At 43.6% G+C, this 24,081-nt stretch overlaps 1 protein-coding gene across 1 annotated transcript; it reads right to left on the bottom strand.

The window, feature by feature from the left end:
• Sdhb (succinate dehydrogenase complex iron sulfur subunit B) lies at positions 1-24,081 on the bottom strand. The gene is made up of 8 exons (XM_020168867.2): positions 23,925-24,081; positions 14,459-14,586; positions 7,569-7,654; positions 5,805-5,941; positions 4,991-5,107; positions 2,788-2,889; positions 1,308-1,430; positions 1-216 (listed from the first exon to the last, which is right to left on the bottom strand). The coding sequence occupies exons 1-8, from the start codon at positions 23,994-23,996 to the stop codon at positions 139-141; spliced, it is 843 nt and encodes a 280-aa protein (XP_020024456.1). The 5' UTR covers positions 23,997-24,081; the 3' UTR covers positions 1-138.

Below are 24,081 nucleotides of genomic sequence, written 5' to 3'. Positions count from 1 at the left end.
TTTGTTAATAAAGTAGAATTCCATTTGTTTATTTAGCGTTTTTGTTACACATACTGTATTCATGGGCAATCAGGACCTCTGAAAGAATTCAAGTTAGTCCAGCTCTGAGCTGGTTGTGCGCTGTGTTCAGCTGGAGAGTTACATTGAGGCTCTCTTCTCCTTATAGGCTGCCATCATTTTCTTGATTTCTGCAATAGCTTTCCCTGGATTCAGACCCTTGAAAAAAGAGAAGAGAATCAGTAGGAAATGGTAACAGAAGGGGAATGGGAGAACTCTGGTGAACCTCTGGCCCCTGGTTCAGTCAAAGATGTGTCAGATTAAGTTTTGGCAAGTCAAAAACTGGGATAAGTGCTCCTTTTAGACATTTAAACATGGGCAGCTCTCTGGCAGAAGTCCTGCCACGTTGAATGTCTTCTGGCGTGGCTCACCCTGCCCAGGGCAAACCAATGTCAACATTAGCCACACAGCTCTAATTCTCTCAGGCCACTATCATGATTAGTAAATCAGCAGTGGCAGAAATGAGCATATCCAAGCGCTCTACAGCATGTGGAAGAAATGACCCTGTTAACCCTTCATAAACACCATGATGAGATCTACTGGCCAGTACCACTGCCTTGGCTATAGTCTGGCCCTGGCAGATGAGACATCTGTTTTGCAAGAGGCTCAATGGTTATCAGACTGAATGCAAGCCTTGTGGAAGTTGGGAGGAAGACAAGCAAGGTGTGGCAAAATTAATCAAGGACTTATCTGAGGTTAGGGAAGTGTCCTCTCATGTTAGAAGGGCAACTATCCTTGAAATTAAAACACTGTGCAAAGAAAGGAGAAAGAGAAAAGAGAAAAGAAAAAGGAAAGATCTTGTAAGAGAAAGAGAAAAGATTCTTCATAGATTGATATTGAATACTCTCTAAAATACATGAGGACAGGCAGAGGCTGAAGCTAAGGGAGGGTGTGTGGTAGCAGCCATTGTAAGCAGGAAGAGGGAGTAAAGGCCTAGAGGCCAGAGTTCAAAAAAAGCACCACAGAGCAGAAAGAATGAGCTGGCTGCTGGAGGGGGAGCCAGGGAGGGTGGGACTCTAGTGCCCACAGCTGCCTGTTTCTGGCAAGTTCATCTTCCAATGTGTCTCCTACAAGCAAAGCCTACCCCTGAAAAGGCCTGAAGGAGTCTGCAACTAAGAGGCAAACTAGTCCCAAGCTCCCACAGGTATACTGATTCTCTCCATCTCAAATCACCAACTGCCTTGCGTGAGCACAGGCCACTCCTGGAATGACACTTCTGAGCAGGGTTGAGGGCCACGAGCCCTGTGTACCTTGGGACAGGTCAGTGTGCAGTTCATGATGGTGTGGCAGCGGTACAGAGAGAAGGGGTCCTGCAGCTTGGCCAGGCGTTCCTCTGTGAACTCATCTCTAGAGTCGATCATCCAGCGGTAGGCCTAGGAAAGCAGGGCTATGTCAGGGGAGCTACCAAGCTACTGGGCCAGAGCAGCACTTGGGCTCATGCAAAGCCCTGGGAGTGCAGAGGAAAGGGATCCTTTCACACAGACACTTGGTTGTTGTCCTCTTTAGTTCTTGCCCATCTTTCAAGAAAGGTTCCCAATTCTTTTATAATTTCTGCTTGACTCGTGATCCTTGCGAGCCTTTGATCCACACTCCTCTTGGCACCTTGGTACTTAATTACGTACTGGGCATCGTTTCCTAATCATTTCTTGTTGCTCAATGGCATCCCGCCCAGATTATAATTAGCAAAGTTGGGGTATATCTCCTGGTCTTTTTACCTGTCTTCACAGCACCTACCTGGGAAAGATTCTCACTGTCACTGAGTAAACTGATGCTTGATAGACCTGCCTAGAGATAGTATTTGTCCCTCTTCCCTTCCACCCCTCATTTTCTTTCCTTTTATTTATTTATTTTTGCCAGTACTGGGGGTTGAACTTAGCCTTGCTTGCTAAGTAGGTGCTCTACCACTTGAACCACACCTTCAATCCCTTGATCTTTCAACTCATAAATGCCCTCTGGCAGCCTGAGATCAGAAAGCTAAAAATGACTCAACCATGTGACCTTGGGCTGTTCCAGCAGCACTGCTGAGAGACCCGCACTGTTAGACAACTCAGATCCTCAGGTGCAAGTGACAAGTGTGAGTGCACCTGACTGACTATTCAGTCTGTACATGGACAGGAATCAACACTGTTTTTGTGGTCAAAAGTCATATAACTTCCTTTTTGTGGGAAAGTGAAAAATGTGAAGTTGTCTTTCGAGTGGCTTAAGAGTCTGTGAAAAGCACAAGCTTTCCGGGAACCAAGTGACTTTCTTTGCAGTGACCTGTACATATGGTGACACACACTGATAAACAACACCACTTTCTTTCTAAGCAGCCTTAAACCTAGGCTTTTCTTGACCTGAAGACAGCTTTCTGCCTTACAGCTGGGCAGCTGCCTTTCCTGCGTGCACATCGAAAGCCCTGTGAGTGGGAGATGGGACAGCTGTTGATAGGCTCAGGTAAGTGGACTGTTGCAGTCACCAGCCCAGAAATACAGTGCAGGTCTGCAAGGAATGGCTTGCTAGAGAGCATGTCCACTCCTTAAGGTGATCCTCACCACACTGCTACAAAGGTATGTTGAAGTGCAGCCAAGAGAACCAATGTAACCGATGACCATGTTTGTACTGCTTGCCAGTGAAGGACACCATCACCCCCTCAGAATGACCACCCTGCAACAGTTCATTATCCTCTTAGACATCTGGCTACTGGACTTTGAGTTTCTCAAGTGAGGGAGCAGTTAGGGAGTGCCTCACCTGCATAAGGACTGCAGGGCCCAGGTACTTGTCCCCATTCCACCAGTAGCTGGGGCAGCTGGTGCTGCAGCAGGCACAGAGGATGCACTCATACAGCCCGTCCTGTGTGGAGAAGAAGGGGTCAGGGCCCAGGGAGCCAGTGCCTGACAAAATGCCCACATGCCTATGAGTTTTCTTGGCAAAATCCAAAGGCAGGTTTGGAGACTTATCAGATTTATAAAAAAAAGTCAAATGTAAACATTTAATTTGTTAGAGCCCAGGGGTATTAAAGTTCACCTACAATGCACTTACCTTTCCAGAAACAATAACACTTTGCTTATCTTTAAATTCTTTCATTTTAATTTTTGTTTACTTATTCTTTTTGGTGGGGCTGGGGATTGAATTCAGGGCTTCACAACTACAAAGCAGGTGCTTTACTGTCTGAGCCCCACCTCCAGTCCCCCCTCACTTATCTAGACAAAGAAATCAACAAGGACATGAAACAATATGCTACTTAGCACGCAGTCAAGAGTTCAGAGCCGGGCGCCAGTGGCTCACGTCTGTAATCCTAGCTACTCAGGAGGCAGAGATCAGGAGGATCGTGGTTTAAAGCCAACCTGGGCAAATGGTTCAACAGACCCTATCTCGAAAAACCCAATAAAAAATAGGGCTGGCAGAGTGGTTCAAGTGTTTCTTCCAATTATTTTTGAAGTTCAGCATATTAATTTAAGGAAGCAAAAATGCTTATAGTGTTTGGTATTTAAAAAGATTTTTTGGCAGTATTGGGGTTTGAACTCAGGGCTTTATGCTTGCTAAGCAGGTTCTCCAACCTGTTTTGCTTTAGTTATTTTTCAGACAGGGTTTTGCAATTTTGCCTAGGGTCAGCTTTACACTCCAATCCTCCTACCTTTGGCCTCCCATGTAGTGGGATTGAAGATGTACACCACCATGCCTTGCTTATTAATCAAGATGGGATCTCAGTAATTTTTTTTTTTTTTGCAGAGCTGGCCTTGAATCTCAATCCTAGAAACCTCTACACCTAGAGTAGCTAGGGTTATAGGCGTAAATCTCGATGCCTGGCCAATATTTAGTATTTAAATGAGTAAATGTCTATTATCTAGAAAACATGTTCGGTGGCGTTCATTTCCTAACATCACCACCTCAAGGGGATAGGATACTCACTAGTGTGGGCCAAGCCTGCCTAGCCTGGAACATGAGATGAGGAGTAGGAGTTAGAAATGGTGGTGGACAGAGCTATGTTACCACATGAGACATGGAGCAGTAAGCTCACTTGGACTCCCAATGTCACTGTACTGATGATCCTCACTGTCCCCATGACAGACTAGTTTGTTCTCTAGGACTCTCCTTAACATTTTAAAGAGAAGGCTAAATAATCCTCAAGACCCACAAGGCAGAATTCATTGATTCATTGACACAACTAATATTCACTGATAAGTGCCACAGTGTAGGGGTTCAGAGGAAACAGGCCCTAAGTGTGCTTGGTCCACCATGGGAACATGTGAACAATTGTAGGAAAGTGTGGTATGGGAAGAATGTACCAAGTTCAGACTGTGAGGCAGTGCTGGGCCTTGCCCCTGAAGCCCCTCCCACCTCCTCCTTTTCAGTGAGCAGCCAATCGGAGATTTTTCAGAGGAGGTAAAAGCAGTACATGAGAAGAACAGACTGAAAACTTGATGGTGGCACCTCTACTTGAAGATTTTCTAGGATGAATACAGGAATCAACTCCAGGGGAGTGAAAACCCTGAGCCAATCACACTGGTCACTAGAGGTGTTGAGTGAGGACAGAAGAGCCCGGCTTTAGGTCCACTTCGGCCTTTACTGTCTCACTCCCACATGTGAGGTGGTGGTGGTGGTGGTTAAGATTGCAAATGGCCAGCACATGCCATTTTTCCCACAGCGAGAGATCAGCTCTGCTCTAACTGCCAACTTCTGGGCTTCTTCTAGGTCTGGTGGCATGGCAACAACTTGACCCTCGAGTCAGGGCCTAAGTGCCGGCTTCTTGGATGGCTCTGGGCCCTCATGGGTTCACACTGAGCATCTGGTCCTGAGAGGTGGGTGTCCAACCCTGGGGCCAAATGCTCTCAAAGTTCTTTTCCAGAGTATTCTAAATGGTCTGCATCATCTCATGCTGTTCCTCCCACCCCCAGCAAACATCTCTGCCATGAGCCCCCCCAAACAAAGCCAGTAAGAAGGAACTCCTGACCAGTTTATCCCGTTCTTCTATGGACTGCAGATACTGCTGCTTGCCTTCCTGGGATTCGTCCCTCTTCTTCAGATAGGGCTCGATGGACTTGTACTGTGCATAGAAGTTGCTCATATCCTGAGGTTATGAGAAGAGGAAGAAGAAAAGGATCAGATTCCACCACTGCCTCAGCTTCCCACCAGCCCTGTTTTGTGGACCTGCCCACTTTTCTGCCCTACAACAGACAGAAGCCATGCTCTTCCTGGGCAGGGACACATGCAAGGATGAGAAACAGGAAGTAGTCCAATGCTAAGCTAGGTTAGAAAACCTTTCTCTCATCCAGCTGGCAGTGTTTCCACCTGAGTCCTTTCTCCCTGCCTGCCCTGGAAAACAAGTAAGGGGAGGTGGTCGAACAGAGGAGGGGATTGGAGCCAAACTCATAAGAAACCGCTGCTTTCCCAGTTGGCATTTTCCGCACAAATTCTTTGTAGTTATGGCCAAATCCTTCACTCTTGGGGCTACTCCAAGTCTGAAATTCCATGCTCTGTTATTCCCAAACAGACCTTACCAAATGAGCTGTGGGAAGATTCTCTAGGTGTTCATCTTCTGCTATTCAAATTCTTCACAAACACACACAGGCCTGGGGGCTTCCCTATGCTCCTGGAGACGTGTAGTCCTCCTCTTGCCATGACAGAGGGGGACAGCCCTGTCCAATTGTTCTACCATGTCCACAAGAGTAGCTGTAAACACCCTAAACCAGCCTGCCTTGAAGAACGGATTGACCACACTCATGCAGGAACCACCTGCAACACATGGGAGAGTTGCGGAAACTCACGGGAACGAGGTCCTTCATCACATACATGTGTGGAAGAGGGTAGATCTTAGAGACTTTGTTGAGGTTTGTGTCGATCCTCCGGGTGCATGCTAGAGTGTTGTCTCCATTGATGTTCATCGCACAAGAGCCACAGATACCTGAGAGAAACCCAGGTGATTCAGTCACACTCCCCACTCCTTTCTTCTGGGCCATGGCTGCTCTACCACCAGGAGCAGCACTGACATGGAGTATACCTGTTGCCTTTTCTCTATTTCCTCCTCCTTCCCACCTACAATGTGGATCTAATATCTGGAGCTCCAAAAACCATTTTGTGACCAGGAGGCAACCTTGAGGTTAGAACACACTCTTTGGATGGCTCTGCAGGTCTGGAGGGCCCTGGGGCGCTGCTGGCCCCATGGGCTTCCCACACCAGTTCTAGCTCCATAAAGTAGCAGTATGGTTTTACAGAAAAATTGGCCTTCCTTTTTTTGTGGTAATGGGGTTTGAACTCAGGGTCTTGTGCTTACTAGGCAGGTACTCTACCACTTGAACTACTCCACCAGCCCAAGCCCACCTTTTTTTAAAGGCACTGTTACCTGAACTCAAATTCTAATAGATACAGTGCCCAAAGCAAGTCAACATGTCTTGGTGAAGGGGTCAGTGCAGTTTCATCTCTAGGTTGAAGCCTGGATGCACACGGACTACCAAGAGAACTCTATTCTATTGTGTCCACAAAACAAGTTAACAGGCTGGTTGTCCTGGGCTCTGCACCTCAGGAGCTGACTGAGTACTAATTTTCCAAGGAGGAAAAGCACGGGTGAATGGCAAAGCAAAGCGAGGTAAGGTGCTGACCAAGGATTCTGACATGAGAATTCTTTTAGTCTGGACTTACTTCCTGTGATACCCACTCTGGCTTTTCCTTTTTGGAAGGCTATACTGGGAAAAGGTTAGTTCCAGGAACTTGTGGAACCAAGCTACCCTCCATTTTGGTTTTGTCCCAGGTTTTCCAAGCCCTGCAGTCTGCTGGCTTTGGTTGACTCCTAGCTCCTGACTTACTACACATCCTTGCAGAAGTCCCTTAACTTGACCTCAGTTTTCTCATCTGTACATCGAGGGTAACGACAGCACCTACCCACCTCAGGTAGTGCACAGAACAGATCTGGCTCACATACTTCCCTCCAAGGCCAGTTAGTCTTCATGTTACCGCATGGGATTTCTGCCACTTGAGGAATTTTCTTTAAATCAATTCAATTTTTACTTAAATTCGTATTAAAAAACCATTTGTATCCTTGCTACACTATCAACAGTAATTTCATTTTTCTAATTTGTAAAATGAATACATAGCTACTAAAGTAGGAAATGTTGGTCTTTACACCATCTCAATGGCTCCCACAGCACCACCCAGTGGAGGGTGCTGTTCTAACAATCTGTGCACACGCAATGCTGGGAGCTACGGGCTGCCCTGTGACAAGGGCAGGTATGCTGGCCTCAGTAGATACAGCACAGCCCCCTTCTCAGCAATGAGCACAGCACAGCATGTGGCCAGCTTCCTTGTCCTCACTAGTCCCCAAGGTGCGCAGCAGCTAACAGGGATGCAGTAGCCATGTGATGGAAAACCCCCAAAGGAAACCTGAATCACAATTCAAATTTCATGACATGCAGCCAGGTCACATGGCAGAGATGTTACTACTCTCCAGGATATCTCCATGAGTCGGTAGGTGAAGCCTCTCTGGAGAGCCAGAACTTAAGCATCAGGCTGGAACCTAACCGGAATGAAGCACTTACCTTCTCTGCATGATCTTCGGAAGGTCAAGGTCGAATCAATTTCATTCTTAATTTTGATTAAAGCATCCAACACCATGGGACCACAGCTGACAAAGAAAAAAAAAAGGTCCTATTCATACAAATTCAACCTCCCTACTTTATTATAATATGTCCTAAGACACCTGGATATATGACCCAGTTGATCATGGATCACAATCAGAATTTTTTTAAGGTTTTATTTTTCACATTGTTACTAATCTCTGCCCCCAGCCCAACTGGGGAATGAACCCAGGGTTTCATGCTTGCAAGTGCTTTAACACTTGAGTTGTGCCCTGAGTCCTTTTGCTTATATTTTGTTTTTGAGACAAAAGTCTCACCACTACCTCTGCCTCCTGAGTAGCAGAGATCATAGGCTTGCACTACAGCACCCAGTCACATTACAAGTTTTAACCATCACAAAGTTCTATTTTGATGGTGACTGCACATACATTTCTAGGAAACAGAAAGCTAAAGAAATAGCGGAAATATGTGGATTAGGAAACAACTTCCACACTCTGGCAGTTTTGTTGTTCTTCTAAAGCTCTTTCTAAAGTTTCCTCAAAGAGGACTGAGAGTATGGCTCAAGTGGTAAAGCACTTGCTTAGTGAGGCCGTTAGTTCAATCTACAGCGCCACTGAAAACCAAACCAAACCAAACTTTTCTCTAACAATTTATTCCAAATTTTAGTTTTACTTTTTGGATCTGGGATTCATTACATAATCTAACAAAATGTGGTACAAAACAAAACGGAAGAAAAGAAAATGTGGCACAGAGATTAAAAGATCACTGTGGCATTCTAGTGCACATGGGCATTTTTTCTTTTCTTTTTCTTTGCAGTAACGAGGTTTTGAACTTAGGGTCTTCCAACATGTGAGCCACGCCCCCAGCACTTGTGTTTAGTTTATTTTTCAGATAGGGTCTCCTACTTTTGCTCAGGGCTGGCCTGGAAGATCTGCCTGCTTCTGCTCTGCATAGCTGGATTTCAGGCTTGTGTTTTTGTTTTGTTTTGTTTATGGTGGTACTGGAGTCTGAACTCAGTGCTTTGAGATTGCTAGGCAGGCACTCTACCACTGTATCCACACCTCCATCCCTTTTTGCTTTGCTTTTTTTCAGTGAGGGTCTCCATTTTTGTCCTGACTGGCCTAGACTTCGATCCTCCTGTTTATGCCTCTCACATAGCTGGGATGGCGAGTGCACACCATCACCTCCAGGTTGTGCGTTGAGATGGGGTCTTGCTATCTTGTGCGTAGGCTGGGCTTGAACATCAATGCTCCTGATCTCTAACTCCCAAGTAAGTAGGATTACAGACATCAGGTACCATGTCTGACAGTCCTGCCCATTTTCGAAGCTGTGTTACTAGACACACACACAGTTATGACTGTTACATCTTCCTAATAGGAGGATCCTTTTATCATTATAATTATTTTAATATCTTTTGGTTTGAAGCCTATCTTTTCAGATATTACCATGATTACCATAGCCTTATGCATAGTATGGCTTGTATGGTTATCTTTTTATATTCTTTTTCTTTCAACCAGGGTCTTTTTTTTTTTTTTTTTTTTTGGTGGTACTGAAGTTTGAATTCAGGGCCTCAATCTTGTTAGATAGGCTCTCTACCACTTGAGCCATTCCGCCAGCCCTGTTTTGTGCTGGGTATTTTGAGATAGGGTCTCTTGCACTATTTGACCAGGCTGGCTTCAAAATGTGATCCTCTTGGTCTCTGCCTCCTGAGTAGCTAGGATTACAGGTATGAGCCACCGGTTCACAGCTTAGGGCTTTCACTCTTATTCTTACATCCTCAGTCCCTCTGCCTTCTTCTTTTTTTGTATTTGAGTCAGGGTCTCACTATGTTGCCTAGGTTGGTCTCAAATTCATGATCTTTCTACATCAGCCTCTCAAGTAGCTAAGATCACAGATATATACCACAGTATCCAGTTTCCCTTCCCATACTACCTTCTTATTTCTTATATATTTTTTTACATTTTTGCAGCACTGGGGTTTGAACTCAGGATCTCACGCTTGCTAGGCAGGTGCTCTTACCATTTGAACCACCAGCTCTTTTTTGTAATGGGTTTTTTCAAGACAGGGTATTGTGAAGTTATCTGCCTGGGGCTGGCTTTGAACTGCAAATCTCCTGATCTCTGCCTCCTGAATAGCTAGGATTACAGGCCTGAGCCATTGGCCTCCAGCCCTCCACCAACCTTTTTTTTGCAATGAGTTTTTTTTTGAGATAGGGTCTCATGAACTACTTGCCCAGGGCTGGCTTCCAGCAATGGTCCTTCTGATCTCTGACTCCTGAGTAGCTAGGATTACATGCGTGAGCCACTGGTGCCTGGCTGTAATTTTGTTTTTAAACAGTCATATCAATTTTATTTATTTATTTATGGATTGGCAATAATGGGGTTTGAACTCAGGGCCTCACACTTCCTAGGCAGGCGCTCTACTGCTTCACCAATCCTAAACAATCATATTAATATTAATGAAGTTAAGAGGACAAGGTTCTACTATATTTACCATACCTGGTATTCTCCACTCTTTCCCTGAAACAGAGTATTAATTATTTTCAGCCTGAATAACTTCCTGTAGTATTTCATAAGGGACAGGTTTTCTGGTATGAAGCCTTTAGTTTTCATTTGTCTGAAAATGTCTGACTGTTTCTTTTTAAGTACTTTGGAGGCATTATTCTACTGTCTTTTGGCCTCCAGTGTCTGACAAGAAGCCAGCAACAGCTCAGATTATTTCTAGTATGGACTATGTGGTTTTCTCTGGCTGCTGTCAAGATTTTCTCTTTTTTTTTTTTTTTTAAGATTTTCTCTTTATTTTTGGTTTTTAGCAACTGGACTATCCTATTTAGGGTTCACTACACTTTTTTTTTTTTTTTTTTCAATACTGGGGTTTGAACTCAGGGCTTCAGGCTTACTAGGCAGGTACTCTACCACTCCTCCAGTCCCTTCACTAAGCTTTTTAAACATGTCTCTCATAAGCTTGGGAAATATTTAGCCACTAGTTACTCAAATGTATTTTTTTTGCATCTTCTCCCTCTCTATTTCTCCTTCTAGTATTTCAATACAAATGTATTTTTTGCATCTTCTCCCTATTTCTTCTTCTAGTATTTAAATACATATGCATTAAGACCTTTTTTTTTTTTTGGTGGCACTGGGGTTTAAACTCATGGCCTCATGCTTACTAGGCAGGCGCTCTCATTGCTTGAACTACTCTGCCAGCCCTCTTTTTCTTTTTTTCCCAGATAGGAGTTATGTAGCCCAGGCTGGACTTGAACTCACTATCCTCCTGCCTCAGGCTCCTGTGTGCTGGGATCACAGGCATGCACCAACATATTTGTCACATTAGACTTTTTGATGCTGTTCCTCATAGACCACTGTGCTATCTTTCTCTTTCAAAACTTTTTCCCCACTCTGTTCTTAAGAATGGGTAATTTGTCTTGATTTATTTTCAAGTTCAAAACATCTTCCTACTGTCTTTTCCAATTTGTGGTTAAGGTAAGTCAGAAAATTTTCTACTTCAGTAGTGTATTTTTCAGTTCTAGATTTTCCATTGGCCTTTTTAATAGTTCTAATTCTCTGCTGAGATTTCCTATCTCATTATAAGTGTATTTTCCTTAACCCAAAAAAGATATTTATTTGTTTGTTTTTGTGGTCCTAGGGTTCGAACTCAGGGCTTCATGCTTGTTAGGCAGGCACTCTACCACTTGAGCTACTCTACCAGACCTTTTTTGTGTTGGGTATTTTTCAGATAGGATCTCACAAATCATTTGCCCAGACTGGCTTCAAACCATGGTTCTCTTGATCTCTGCTTCCTGAGTAGCTAGTATTACAGGTGAGAGCTACCGGGTCCAGTCAACCTAATTATTTAATAACTACTTTAAAATCCTTGTCTGCTAATTTTGTCAGCTGGGTCACTTCAAGGCTGGTCTCCACATGCCCTAATGAAATACCATAGACTGAGTGGCTAAAAGCAGAAACATTTTTCTCCAGTTCTGGGGGCTGGAAGTCCAATATCAGGGTACTAGAATGGTTGTTTCTGAGGGCTCTCTTCCTCTCTTCCTGGCTTGCAGATGGCCACCTTCTCAGTGTCCTCAAACAGCCTTTTCTGCAGTGTGTGTGCTGAGAAGACAGAGGAAATCTTTCTTTGATATTTCTTCTTATAAGGGAACTAAGCCCAGCATAAGAAACCCCCTTTATAACCTCATCTAACCCTGATCACTTCCCAAAGGGCCCATCTCCAAATATCACTGCATTGGGTTAGGGATTGAGCACACAGATTTTGGGAGATACAAACATTCTATCCATAATAGCTTCCATTGTCTTCTTACTTAGGTGTGAACCATGTTTCACTTTTTTTTTTTTTTTTTTTTGGTGAATCTGGGGTTTGAACTCGGCTTTGTGCTTGCAAAGCAGGTACTCTTATCACTTGAGCCACATCTCTAGTCTCGTCTCATTTGTTTGTAGAAATGGCAGGTTTGGATTGTATGTTGTACCTTGTAAATAACAGTAACAGAAAATAGGGAATGCATTCTGTTTTCCTGAGGAATTTTTGTTTTTGTTGTTGTTTAGCAGGCAATCAACATGGCAGAACTCAAGCTTTGGGCAGAGTTTGTAAATAGAATTTGGGGCTCCTCCTCCGTGACTCTCTTCTTTTCAGGACTTTTCCCTTATTTTCCAGTTGTTGTAGTAGTCCCAAAATGTCTCCTCTGGTCATTCAAGCTTCCTAACTTTAGTCTTTACATTCCCCATACCAGCTGGGGCTTGCCCTCACACAAAACCATGCAGCTTACCTAGTGCCCTTCCATTCTTCCAGTGGCAGTTCCTGGTCAGTATCCACCCACTGTGGTCACTTTCAGTGCTCTCAGGTAGCTGGTTCTTATACACTGTCCAGTTCATAATTGTTATTTGGGGTTAGTCTGATGACAGATAACTCTACCATTACCAGAACAGACCTCAATCATTCCCTAACATTTTTTCCCAGTTTTATTCTAGACTGAGGTTTAGCAAAATTAGTCATTTAGTCACTGATGATACATATGCCTTTTTTACTCATGGACACTGTTATTCTTTAAATACTTAAAATACTCAAAAAATATTTTCCTTCAGTATTAGCCACATATTGTGAGTTTTAATTTGCAATGTCTATTTTCTAAGCATATGACAGTATTTTAATTTTTTTCTTGAATCAAATAGTTACTTAAAAGAGAGTATTTTAATTCCTAAGCAGTTAGGGGCATTTATTTATTTATTTGTTTGTTTGTTTGTTTGTTTGTTTGCAGTACTGGGGTTTGAAATCAGAGACTACATCTTGAGCCACACCACTAGCCCTTTTTTCATGATGGGTTTTTTCGAGATAGGATTTTGAGAACTATCCTCGATCCTCCTGATATCTCTGCCTCCTGAGTAGCTAGATGTAAGTCACCAGCACCTGGCTTTCCTTTATTTTAAATATGGATTCTTGGTTTTATTGGATTATGATCCGAAAATGTGGCCTATACAATTGCCATTTCTTAGAATTTTGCTAAGCGTTTTTGGTTGTCAAGTATTTTATAGTTTCATCAATTTAAATAGTATTATATATTAATTCTACTTTGTTAGTAGCATTTATGTGTTTACACAGAAGAAAAAAAAAAGCCATAAGAGTATTAGAGATTTTCAGACCTATTTTGATGCCATAGAAGCTTTTATTTAAAAAAAACACCTCATTTACAAATAAAATAGATCAGAGGACAGTTCTGGTTGCATGGGGTTAGCAATGGGAGGACAGCCTACCTCACTAGATTCTTCTTTCCCTTTGGCTACCTGTGGACCTCCTTGAAAGTAGAAGATGAAGAAAAGTGGTTCTAAGAGACGGGATATGAGAGACTTGATGCCATGTTGTTGTAGCTTTGAAGAGCATGAGTCAGGAATGAGGCAGCCACCAGAAGGTGAGAACGGTCCTCAGCTTATAGACAGTAAGAAAATGAGGATGTCGGTCTTGCAACTACAAGTGACTGAATGAGCAGAAAAATTTCCCCTAGTTTCCTGAAAGGAATGCAGCCTGCTGACATCTTGTGCTTTTTTAAAAAAAACATTTATTTTAGAGATGGGTCTTGTGAACTATTTGCCTGGGCTGGCCTTGAATCTCAGTCCTCCTGATCTCAGCCTTCAAAGTAGCTAGGATGACAGGTGGTAGCCACTGGCGCCCAACCCTGACACTGTAATTTTAGTCTGAGGCCTATATCAGTCTTCTGACCTACAAAAATGTAAAGTAATATATTTATGTTGTTGAACTCACTAAGTTTGTAGTAATTTGCCCCAATAGCAATAGAAAACTGATACATATATTCAGATCATTTAAAACATCATGATCCTATCCTGCCACCACCCCAGCCAAGTTTCTGGTGTTCATCATTATCACAGGCCGCTACCTATCTATCTATCTATCCTGTAAGCAAAACATTTAGCATTTTAAAATAGGTAATATGCTAAATGACTTCAAAAACTGTGCATAAAGTTAAGTCCATCAGTATTTCTAGAAAAATATCTCATTGTAATTTGGAGGAAGGCAAGGGATTTTATAAAGGCTGTTTTTCTTGGTTTTTATCTTTCTGAGTCAGGTACCCACCTCATTCTTGTTTTAAAAACAGATGACAGATTCCAGACCACTGGATGTATCAGATTTTTAAGCTTCCTAATAACTGACAAGCATGTCCCTAAAAACAATCAAGGGCTCTCTTTTGGGCTGAGGATGCAGCTCAGTGGTCAGGTGTGTGCTCAGCATGCACCAGTCCCTAGGATCAATGTCCAGCACCATAAACAACAAAACAAAACAATAACAAACCCCCTTTCCTTTGTCTAATACCTAGCTTGCACAGAGATACTTACTTATTCAGATTAACTTCAAAAGTCTGCATATGAGGTTTATCTCCAGGCTTGTCTGGGTCCCATCGGTAAATGGCAAATTTCTTGATGCGAGGAGCTGTGGCTGCAGCTGTCTGGGCCCCTCGGCAGGCCTAAAATTTTAAAAAATTCAAGAAAAGAAACAAAATATTAAAAGTTCAAGAGTCTTCTTTCCATTTAGCTAGAATGATAAAACTAATACTGGATATAAACTCATACATTACTGATACACAGCATTCTTGGGAAAGGCACAGCCATTCAATATGCAATAAATATTAAGCACCTGTGATATACCAGACATGGTACTGGGGGCTAGTGACATAGCACTTATTAAAATAGACCTTCGCATTCACAGAACTTATTTCATGAATAATAAGAGTGCAACTGAGTATTCACAGTCCAGTGTAAAGAGTGGTCCTTGTGAGAAGGTACAGAGAGCTCTGGGTGAACCCAGTTGACTTAGGCCAGGGTTGGGTCAGAGGCTTCGGAGTGTGGTTTAAGCTGAGTTAGATGAACAGATTCAGATTAGAGGCTGAGGGAATAGCACACTTGACGGCTTCTGTGTGTGTGGAAGGGCACTGTGCATCTGTGAGGCCCTAAGCAGACTCCAGTTGGAGGCAGGTGGCTGAGGATGGATGGGGGAGTAGCAGATGTGAGGAAGTGAACAATGACTTAGAAGTTGAGTTTTCATTTTTTTTTTCTAAGAGCAATGAGAAGCCAGCCCAAAAAATTTTTTTTGGGTGGTACTGGGATTTGAACCCAGGGCCATGCATTTGTTAGGTAAGCACACTGCTACTTGAGCCACCCTCCCACTCCCCCACTTAAGTTTTTGGTAGTCTTGGGGTTTAAACTCAGAGCCTCATGCTTCCTAGGTAAGCACTCTACTACTTGAATCACATCTCCAGGCCTTTTGGCTTTAGTTATTTTTCAAACAGGGTCTTGCCTTTTTATTCAGGCCAACCTGGACCTTGATCCTCTCCTATTTATGCCTCCCAAGTAGCTGGGAAGACAGGTGCACACCACCACAATCAACTTGTTGCTTAAAATGGAGTCTTGCTAACTTTTTGTCCAAGCTGGACTCAAACTATGATCCTCCCCAACTCTGCCTCCCAAGCAGTTGGGAGTACAGACATGAGACACCACACCCAGAAAGCAAAACATTATAATCAGGGTAATGACATAATCAGTAGTTTTTTGACAGGGAGAAGATATCACTAGTTATGAAGAGAGAATTGTCAGACTAGATCGGAGAAACCAGTTAAAAAACTACTGTAGTTATCAAAATAAGACAATGGGATTTTAAAATTAGGGCAGATAAAAATAATTAGAAAAGAAAAACACAAAACAAAAAGCTAGGGCAGAAAACAAGATAAATACTGTGTCCTAACACAAGTAAGTTTAGAGATCTAAGGAACAGCTGAGTTCTGCTCCCTATGACTCTATGACCTCTCCCAGAACTTGCAGTTTATGTCGATGGATCTCATACCATGTGCCAAGGCATCCTGGAGCCACCACAGGGGCTGCTAGTAAGTGGGCCAGATGAAGTGAGTGGGTGGGCCTCAGTCCCCTCCCTCCTTCAGTCACAGCAGCTTCCCCAAAAGAGCACTTTTGCAGAAAGGGTTGTGTTGGGTAGGGGAGTAGCTCAGTGGTAGAATGCTTGCCTAGCATGCACAAAGTCCTGGGTTCCATCCCCAGCACTGCAAAATCAAACCAAACCAAAGTGAAAAATTTTATACTTAAATTCATCCTTGTTATCCCTCTTTATGGGGAGCAGGGTTTCAATAAGTAGCCCAGGCTGGTCTCAACCAGTGAGTGCTGGGATTACAGACCACCATGCCCAGCTCATCCTCATTTTATTTCTTTGGCAGTATTGAGGTTTGAACTCAGGGCCTTGTGCTTGATAGGCAAGTGCTCTACTATTTGAGCCATGCCCTCAGCCCTATTTATTTTATTTTATTTTTTTGTGGTATTAGGGCTTGAACTCAGGGCATACACCTTGAGCCACTCCACCAGCCGTTTTCTGTGAAGGGTTCTTTTGACACAGGGTCTTGCTAAAATAACTATTTGCCTGGGCTGGCCTGGAATCGCAATTCTCCTAATCTCTGCCTCCTGAGTAGCTAGGATTACAGGCGTGAATCACCAGCACCCAGCTTTAATGCTTTTTATTTATTTTTTCTTTTTTTTAAAATTCTTTTGCTTCATCTTCACTTTTTTTTTTTTGGTGTTACCAGAGTTTGAACTCAGGGCTTTGAGCTTACAAAGCAGGCCATCTACTGCTTGAGCCACACCTCCAGTCCATTTTGCTTTGGTTATTTTGGAGATGGGTTTTTGCAAATTATTTGCCCAGGCAGGACTTGATTTGCAATCTTCCTGATCTCAGCCTCCCAAGCATAGAATTACAGGGGTGAGCCACCTGTGACATCTGGCTTCATTTTCATTTTTAAAGTCTCTATTTGTTATTGCCAAATGTAGCATTAAATCAGTTAGCTGAATTATTCCACTAAATTTTCATTTTAAAGATAAAACAAATGAAGCTCAAAGAACAAGTGATGGCCCCAATGACAGAGCTGGTGAGTGAGCACTTGACTCTGGAATCCATGAAACCATGTTCCCATATGCTGCACTGGCCAACTGACTTAGGAATATCTTCAGCCTTTTCTGGGTGCCGTCTTCTCTTTATGTCCTAAGTTCTCGTATTCATTTAATTTAATTAATTTATTTTTTTTTGCAGTACTGGGGCCTGAACTTAGGGCCTACACCTTGAGCCACTCTACCAGACTTTTTTTTGTGTTAGGTATTTTTGAGATAGGGTATTTTGAACTATTTGCTTCAAACTGAGATCCTCCTGATCTCTGCCTCCTGAGTATCTATGATTATAGGTGTGAAGCCACTGGTGCATGGCTGTCCTAAGTTCTTTGAGGGGATCGTTTACATTTGCACATAGCAGATCAACCCATGTTTAGGAAAGGTTGAAGAAAGAGAAAAAACTGAGTGTTAGACTGACATAGAAATGTGGTTTATTTAAATGCACAGGTTGCTGAAGAGTGCAACCTGTATGAAACACAAAACATCCCTCTGTATATGGCGTTCACTCACAATGCTGACCTGCAGCTAAGCTGTTTCCACGCCACAGTCTTTGAAGGCCTTTCCCATTTAAGCAGGCAAAACAAGGCAGAAACCACACGTTTTGCCAAGCTCCTGCTAAGGATGTGTTTGTGTGTGGGGGGGCAGATCTGTCATTCCCAATGGTGATCATCACTTGACCCTCAACTTGTCTAAGAAAAATGCAGCCCATATCTTAGGCCAGCTAATTCTTTTTTTTATAAGCTGTCAAAGAAAGTAAAAATTCCTAAAGTTAACTGATTAAAAAATACAGTGATATTGTTACTTGTTGGTAAAAACTGCCTGAAAATAGGTAAACCTTAGCTATCAGTAGGGGAAGAAGAAAACACATGAAGAAAATGAAACTGAAGGCGAAAGCTGTTTTACCTATCACCAAGCTGGGTAAGAACCATTAATAAAAGGAAAGTCCTTTCTAGGAACCACATTTTGTAAAACAAACATTTGGCTAATGCCACCTTGTGGTACTTAAGAGGAAGTGAAAAGAGGAAAGAACAAAGTATTAGTCTAACCAACTTTGCTTGCTTAGCCTACCTTTTTTCTTTTGGTTAGATTCAGAAGGTTCAATTCATTACAAAAGTTAGTGATTTTAAGTCGATAATGTGATGAGTTGTGGCAAAGCAGTGTAAGTCTATCAGAATCACAGAACATACCCATCCAAAAAGATTCTGTGCTTTGGCACCATAAATCCCTTCCCCACGCCCAGCGCCTGCCTGCTTTCGATCACGGCAGCTCTGCGTGTCTAGCATCTTTCACTCACAATACCTTGACAGTCACATAAGTTACTGCATGTCTGTAGTTTCCTGCTTTTTAATTTTTTAAAAACTCCTTTCACTCTGAAATACTCATAGATTTACATGCATTTGCAATGCATGCAGTATTATTTAATACTGATCTCGCCTAGTCTTCTGCAATGGAAACATCCTGCAAAATGGCAGCACAGACTCACAACCAGAATTCTGGCACTGACAGTCACCATGCAGGACACCTGCATCACCACCAGATCCCAAGTGCTGCCCTTTTACAGCCATGTCCACTTCTTCCCACCCTTCCTCCCTTGCTCCTTAACCCATAGCACCCACTAATCTGCTCACCACTGCTATCACTTTATCATTTCAAGAATGTGATATAGTTGGGCATGGTGGCACATGCCTACACTCCAACCAGAGAAGACACTGGCATCAAAACAACTAGCCTGTGCAAAGCATTTACCCATGGGCTTTTGGTACAGGTGATCTAGTAAAATCCAACCTTTTAGCCACTATGTCAAGGGTGAAAATGCAAACACAAAATACAGCAGCACAAGAGAATGCCTTACCCCCTACAGATGCAAAGAACAACTATAATCACTCCATCAGCATGATTTTCTATAATGGCCAGCTCAGATACACTTTCATACATCTATTTAATTGTTCAATATATAATTATAGTGTCTATTATGTTCCAGAACTTTTCTAGGCCTTGGGGAATCAAGTATAAAACTGACACACATCCCAACTCATGGAGCTTACACAGTGGTTGGCGGAAGAATGCAAGAATAAAATCTACAGTATGTCAGATGGTGACAAGGAAAATGAAGGGCCCTGGGAGGTCCTGGCTATGACACTACAAGTTCTAAATGAGGTGACCAGGAAAGATTTCCCAAAAAAAGGTGACAGCTGAGCAAAGACCTGAAGGAAGGTGAGGAGGCGGGCCAAAGACACATCTAAGGGATCAGCAAATCATGCATGGGGACACTGAGCACAAAGAACCTGTGGTGGGAACGTGTTGGAGAAGCAACAAGATCAGTAGGCGGACTAGAATGAATAACAGGGATAGAAGATATTAGAAGTTGATGGGGTCCTTGTAGGAGGGTCAGCTTTCATCCTGAGTAAGATAGGAACCTTAGAAGGTTTTCAGCAGAGAAGTGACATAATCAGACGAAAATTTTGAAAGGATCACTTTGACTTCTTCTTTGAGAACTAACTATAGAAGACAGGAATTGCAAGGCCTGACCCAAGTTGGTAGCTGTAAAGGTAGTGAGAAGTGGTTTAAAGATAGGTCTGACAGTACTTGCTCACAGATTGGTTCTGAGAGTAAGGTAGAGTCAAGGATGACTCTAAAGTTTCTGGTCTAAGCAACCTGAAGGACAAAGTTGCCATGGGCTGAGATAGGAGGAGAATAACAGGTGTGTGTGGTGGGGAGGAGTGAGAGTGGGAGGGGCAAGCACAGTTTAAGATGTGTTACCAGACATCCATGTGGAGAAGTAAGAACATAACCAGAAGCCATGTGCACCTGGGGTTTGGGGCCTGGTTTGGACTGGACACATCATAATTTTAAGAGTTAGTATTTATAGGCAGACAGTATCTAAAAAACCCAAGGGAGACTCTATAGAGAATAGGCCTCCGGGCTGAGGTTGGGGTGATGGGGCAAAAGTGGCAAAAGGAGCTAGAAAGAATGGCTCAAAATACAAGGAAGAAAAACTGGTGTTAGGTTTGGATATAAAGTGTCCCCTGGCGGGGGGGTGGAGGGAAATGGCCCAAATAATGTACACTCATGTAAAAATGATAAATTTAAAAGAAAAAGTGTCCTCTAAAAATGTACTGAAGGCTTAGTCTCCAGCTGGTGGCACCACTGAGAGATGAATGGATCATGAGGGCACTAACTTCATCAATGGGTTAATTCACTGATAAGTTCATAGTGAATGGGCTATCAGGGCCTGACTGGAGAAGCAGGTGTGTGTGGGAGGGAGTGTGGCTTTGAAAGGTGTATTTTGTCCCCAGTCTGTCTCCCTTTTTCTCATTTCCTGACAGCCATGAGTGAGCAGCTTTATTGTGCCATATTCTTCCGCCACCATAATATTCTACCTCACCACAAGCCTACAGCCAGCCAACCACAGACTAAAATCTCTGAAACCATGCTCCAAAACCAATCTTTCTTAGTTGGGTGCTGGAGGCTCACACCTGTAATCCTAGCTACTCAGGAGGCAGAGATCAGGATGATCGAGGTTCAAAGCCATCCTGGGCAAATAGTTTGGGAGACCCTATCTCGAAAAAACCCTTCACAAAGCAGGGATGGTTGAGTGGCTCAAGGTGTAGGCCCCAAAAATCTTTCCTCCCTTAAGTTGTCCATTTTGGGTATTTTGTCATAGCAACAAAAAGATGACTAACACACCCAGTGACTGGGATGTTCTGGTTGAGAAAGTGTTTCAAGGAAGGAGTGAATGAGAGTGACAAATACTGCAGAGAGAAGTGTCACAAGAAGTGAGAGCTGATCACTGGGCTCTTTTGTTCATTTTTTGAAACAGAGTTTCGCTATGTAGTCCAGGCTGGCCTTAAACTCATCATCCTCCTCTCAAGCTTCTGAGTGCTGGGATTATAGGCCTACACCACCATTCCTGATTGACTGCTGGATTCAACATGGCAAAGGTCACTGGTGATCTGGACATAAGCAATTTTAGAGAAATGATGATGATGATGAGATGAAATTTGTAAATTTAAACAACTGTTTTGAGTTCTCCTATAAAACTGAACTGAGAAATGGGCTGGTAGCTGGACATGTTTCAGAAAAACTATAGCATGCTTGTGTGCTGAGGATAAAGATTCCATAGAGGTGGACAAACCAATTGTTCAGGGGAGAAAGGGAGCTAGTGAAGCGCTACCTCTGAGGAAGTGAGAGACAGGGACATGAAGGGTTGGCCAGAGGAGCCTTGCTAGTTCTCCCACAGTAACAGGAAAAAAAGAAGAATATGGGGGAGAGGCAAGAAGGTGGACAGGGTGTGAGGATTCCTCCTTCATTACCTGCCCTGGAATTTATACCAAAAATCCACAATGGAAGAAGATTAGTAAGTATTCAAGGCAGAATGCATTGTTAGGAAATCTCAGATGAGATTAAGTTCATAGTTGGGCTGGCAGTGTAGCTCAAGCAGTAAGAGTGCTTGACCAGCGAGCGTGAGGTCCTTAATGCAAACCACAGTACTGCTAAAAAAAATAAAAAATAAAAAGATAATCAACAACTGGACTAAAGTGGACTGAGGAGAGGGGGGAAGGGTGAATTCTGGATCATGAAGAAGGCTGGTCATTACTTCCACAGGAAAGCTTCCTTAGAGAGCCGACTTGGATCCCCATAAAGCAGTAGGGATGTGCAGGCAGAGGAGGAAGGTGGGGAAATGGAGAAGAGGCCAGGAGGCCTGTATGAACATAAGCTTTCCTAAAACAGAAGGTGCAGGCTTTTTTCTGGAGTGTGACAGTGGTGTTGGTTCATTCCAAGCTCTGCCACTTCTAGCTGTGTGTTCTTTAGCGAATTACTTAACCTCTCTGATTCTACCTCCTCTGTAAAGGGGAGGGTAGTAGCATAGCCCCAAAATAATCTCTGCTTCCCAATACTGGCAACATTTTCAGACTCTGTATTATTCTGACTGGCAGATGTATGTCCTAAGCCCTGCCAGTGCTAGGAGTAATGAAATGCACAACTGTAAGCAGGTGGTGTTTGCCCACGAGGGTTCATAGTCCAGATGAAGAAACAAGCACTGTGGGCATGTCTCAAGTGGTATAGCAACCACTTGTAAGTACAACGCCCTGAGTTCAAACCCCAGTACTGCCAAAATAAGTAAGTAAATACATAAATACCAAGTATATGAAGAAATAAAGCATCATAAACAGCTGATACATTACAGTTAAATACCTGCAGAACTGTGGCAGAGTGGTGTAGACGACAGCCACGAGATTGTGAACTTATTACCCACAGGAACACATCAAGCTCATTGCTGGATTCTTTTGAGGTGGCTTTTGTGGGTACAGGTACACATTCCCATAGGGTGTAGGGCTCTTTTCTTTCTTTTCTCTCAGAAGGCCTGATAAAGGCCTGAAATCACAATACCAACCCAGGAAACTAGCCTTTTCTACAATTCATTCCTGGAAGAGGGGCCTGAACCTTAGAACTCACTCACATTGGTAAGGCTCTAACAACTTAACTGCTTCCTCAGCAACTCTGAAAGGAACTAGTAAACAAGGTCATTACCAATCATTAATTGAAGGCTCAGAAGACATCAGCCTGAGGCTCTGGTACGCATTCTTCTTTCTCTCTCTTTCTGTCAGTATTAGGGTTTGAACTCTGGGCATTGTGCAGGTGCTCTACCACTTGAGCCACACTCCCAATCTTGGCATCCTCTCTTTCTAATTCTCCTTTTCAGAAAGAAATGCAGAGTGAATGACTTGTCCAGGTTCATGTACAGCACATTAGAGAGAGCTATGATTAGAGCTCAGACAATATACTGAGTTACACAGCCACAGCAGGTACTTTAGATGACAGAACTCCTCATGTGAGGAACTACTTTTTGTGCCAAGATCTGTGCTAAGGTGTTTTTCAGGTATTTTGTTAAAAATGGTTCCAGATCTAGGAGTTCTTGGCTTATGATATTTTGAGCAAGCAAATGCTTTTCTTTCTTTTTGGCAGTACTGGGGTTTGAACTCAGGGCTTCACACTTGCTATGCAGGTGCTCTACCACTTGAGCCACTCGCCTAGCTCCCAGAAAGGTTTTTTGGGGTCTGTTTTCAACTCTCTAAAAAGGAGGCAGAGTTCCTGTTGCCCACCTTAAAGTGGTTGTTGAGAAGTCCAGAGGAGGATTTGTATCCTAGGTCTCTTAAGCAGCAATGGTGCCTTCTTTTCAGTGGTACCATTTAGACTGCAGTTCATAAGTATGTAGTGCCCTGAGGACCCAAGGCGTTTGGGGAAAACCTATAACTTACATTTAGTAGGGTAATAAAAACAGCGCCAAGCTGGGTACCTGTGTCATCCCATGCCAACTCGGAGGTCAGCATTAATACGCCCTAAAGGAGAATAGGTTCGCTGCTTTAAGTCTTTCCTGCAGGCGCCCACGGAGCGGTCCTGATCCTGCAGGGGGCTGGGTGCTTCCCTCCATCCTGGGGCCTGGTGACTTCCTTCCACACTGCACATCCTTTGCTTTACCAATCCCACTCCACAGCTCCCATCCCTGACGAAGTCACAGGTCTCCCTTTTCTGCAAGGCAGAAAAAGGATCTGGAGTTGAATTCGGGTGCCAACTGTCATCGCTTGCCATGTGACCTTGAACAAGTCAAGTTCCTTCTCTGAATCTCTCTCTCTCTTTTTATCTTTAAAAAATCGGCTCCGCCCTGGCTCACAAACTGTGTCAAGGCTCAGGATAACGGACAGGGATGCTCTAAGCCAAAGTCAAAACTGCGCCGTGGGAGGTCCCACCCCGCCCCGAGGCCTGGTTCTCGGCTTCCTCCGCCTCTCCGGGGTCCTCTCAACTATAGGTTACTCCTCGGTAACCTGAGAGCCACCCCGTTGCTGTCCCCGGATCCTGGGCTCACCTGGAGGCACGCTCCGCCAAGGGTCGTAGCTGGAAACCAGCGCCTCAAGGAGACGCCGACCACCGCCGCCATCTTCGCTCGTGACGTCAGCCCCGCCCCTTAACCCTGAGGTCATTCTCCGCCGGCGTCCCATCGAACACCGCGGCACGAAGCCGGC

Source organism: Castor canadensis, chromosome 7, assembly GCF_047511655.1.
Source record: "Castor canadensis chromosome 7, mCasCan1.hap1v2, whole genome shotgun sequence".
Classification (NCBI taxonomy): domain Eukaryota; kingdom Metazoa; phylum Chordata; class Mammalia; order Rodentia; family Castoridae; genus Castor; species Castor canadensis.
The sequence above is the reverse complement of the archived record's forward strand: the minus strand, read 5'-3'. Positions and strand labels throughout refer to the sequence as shown.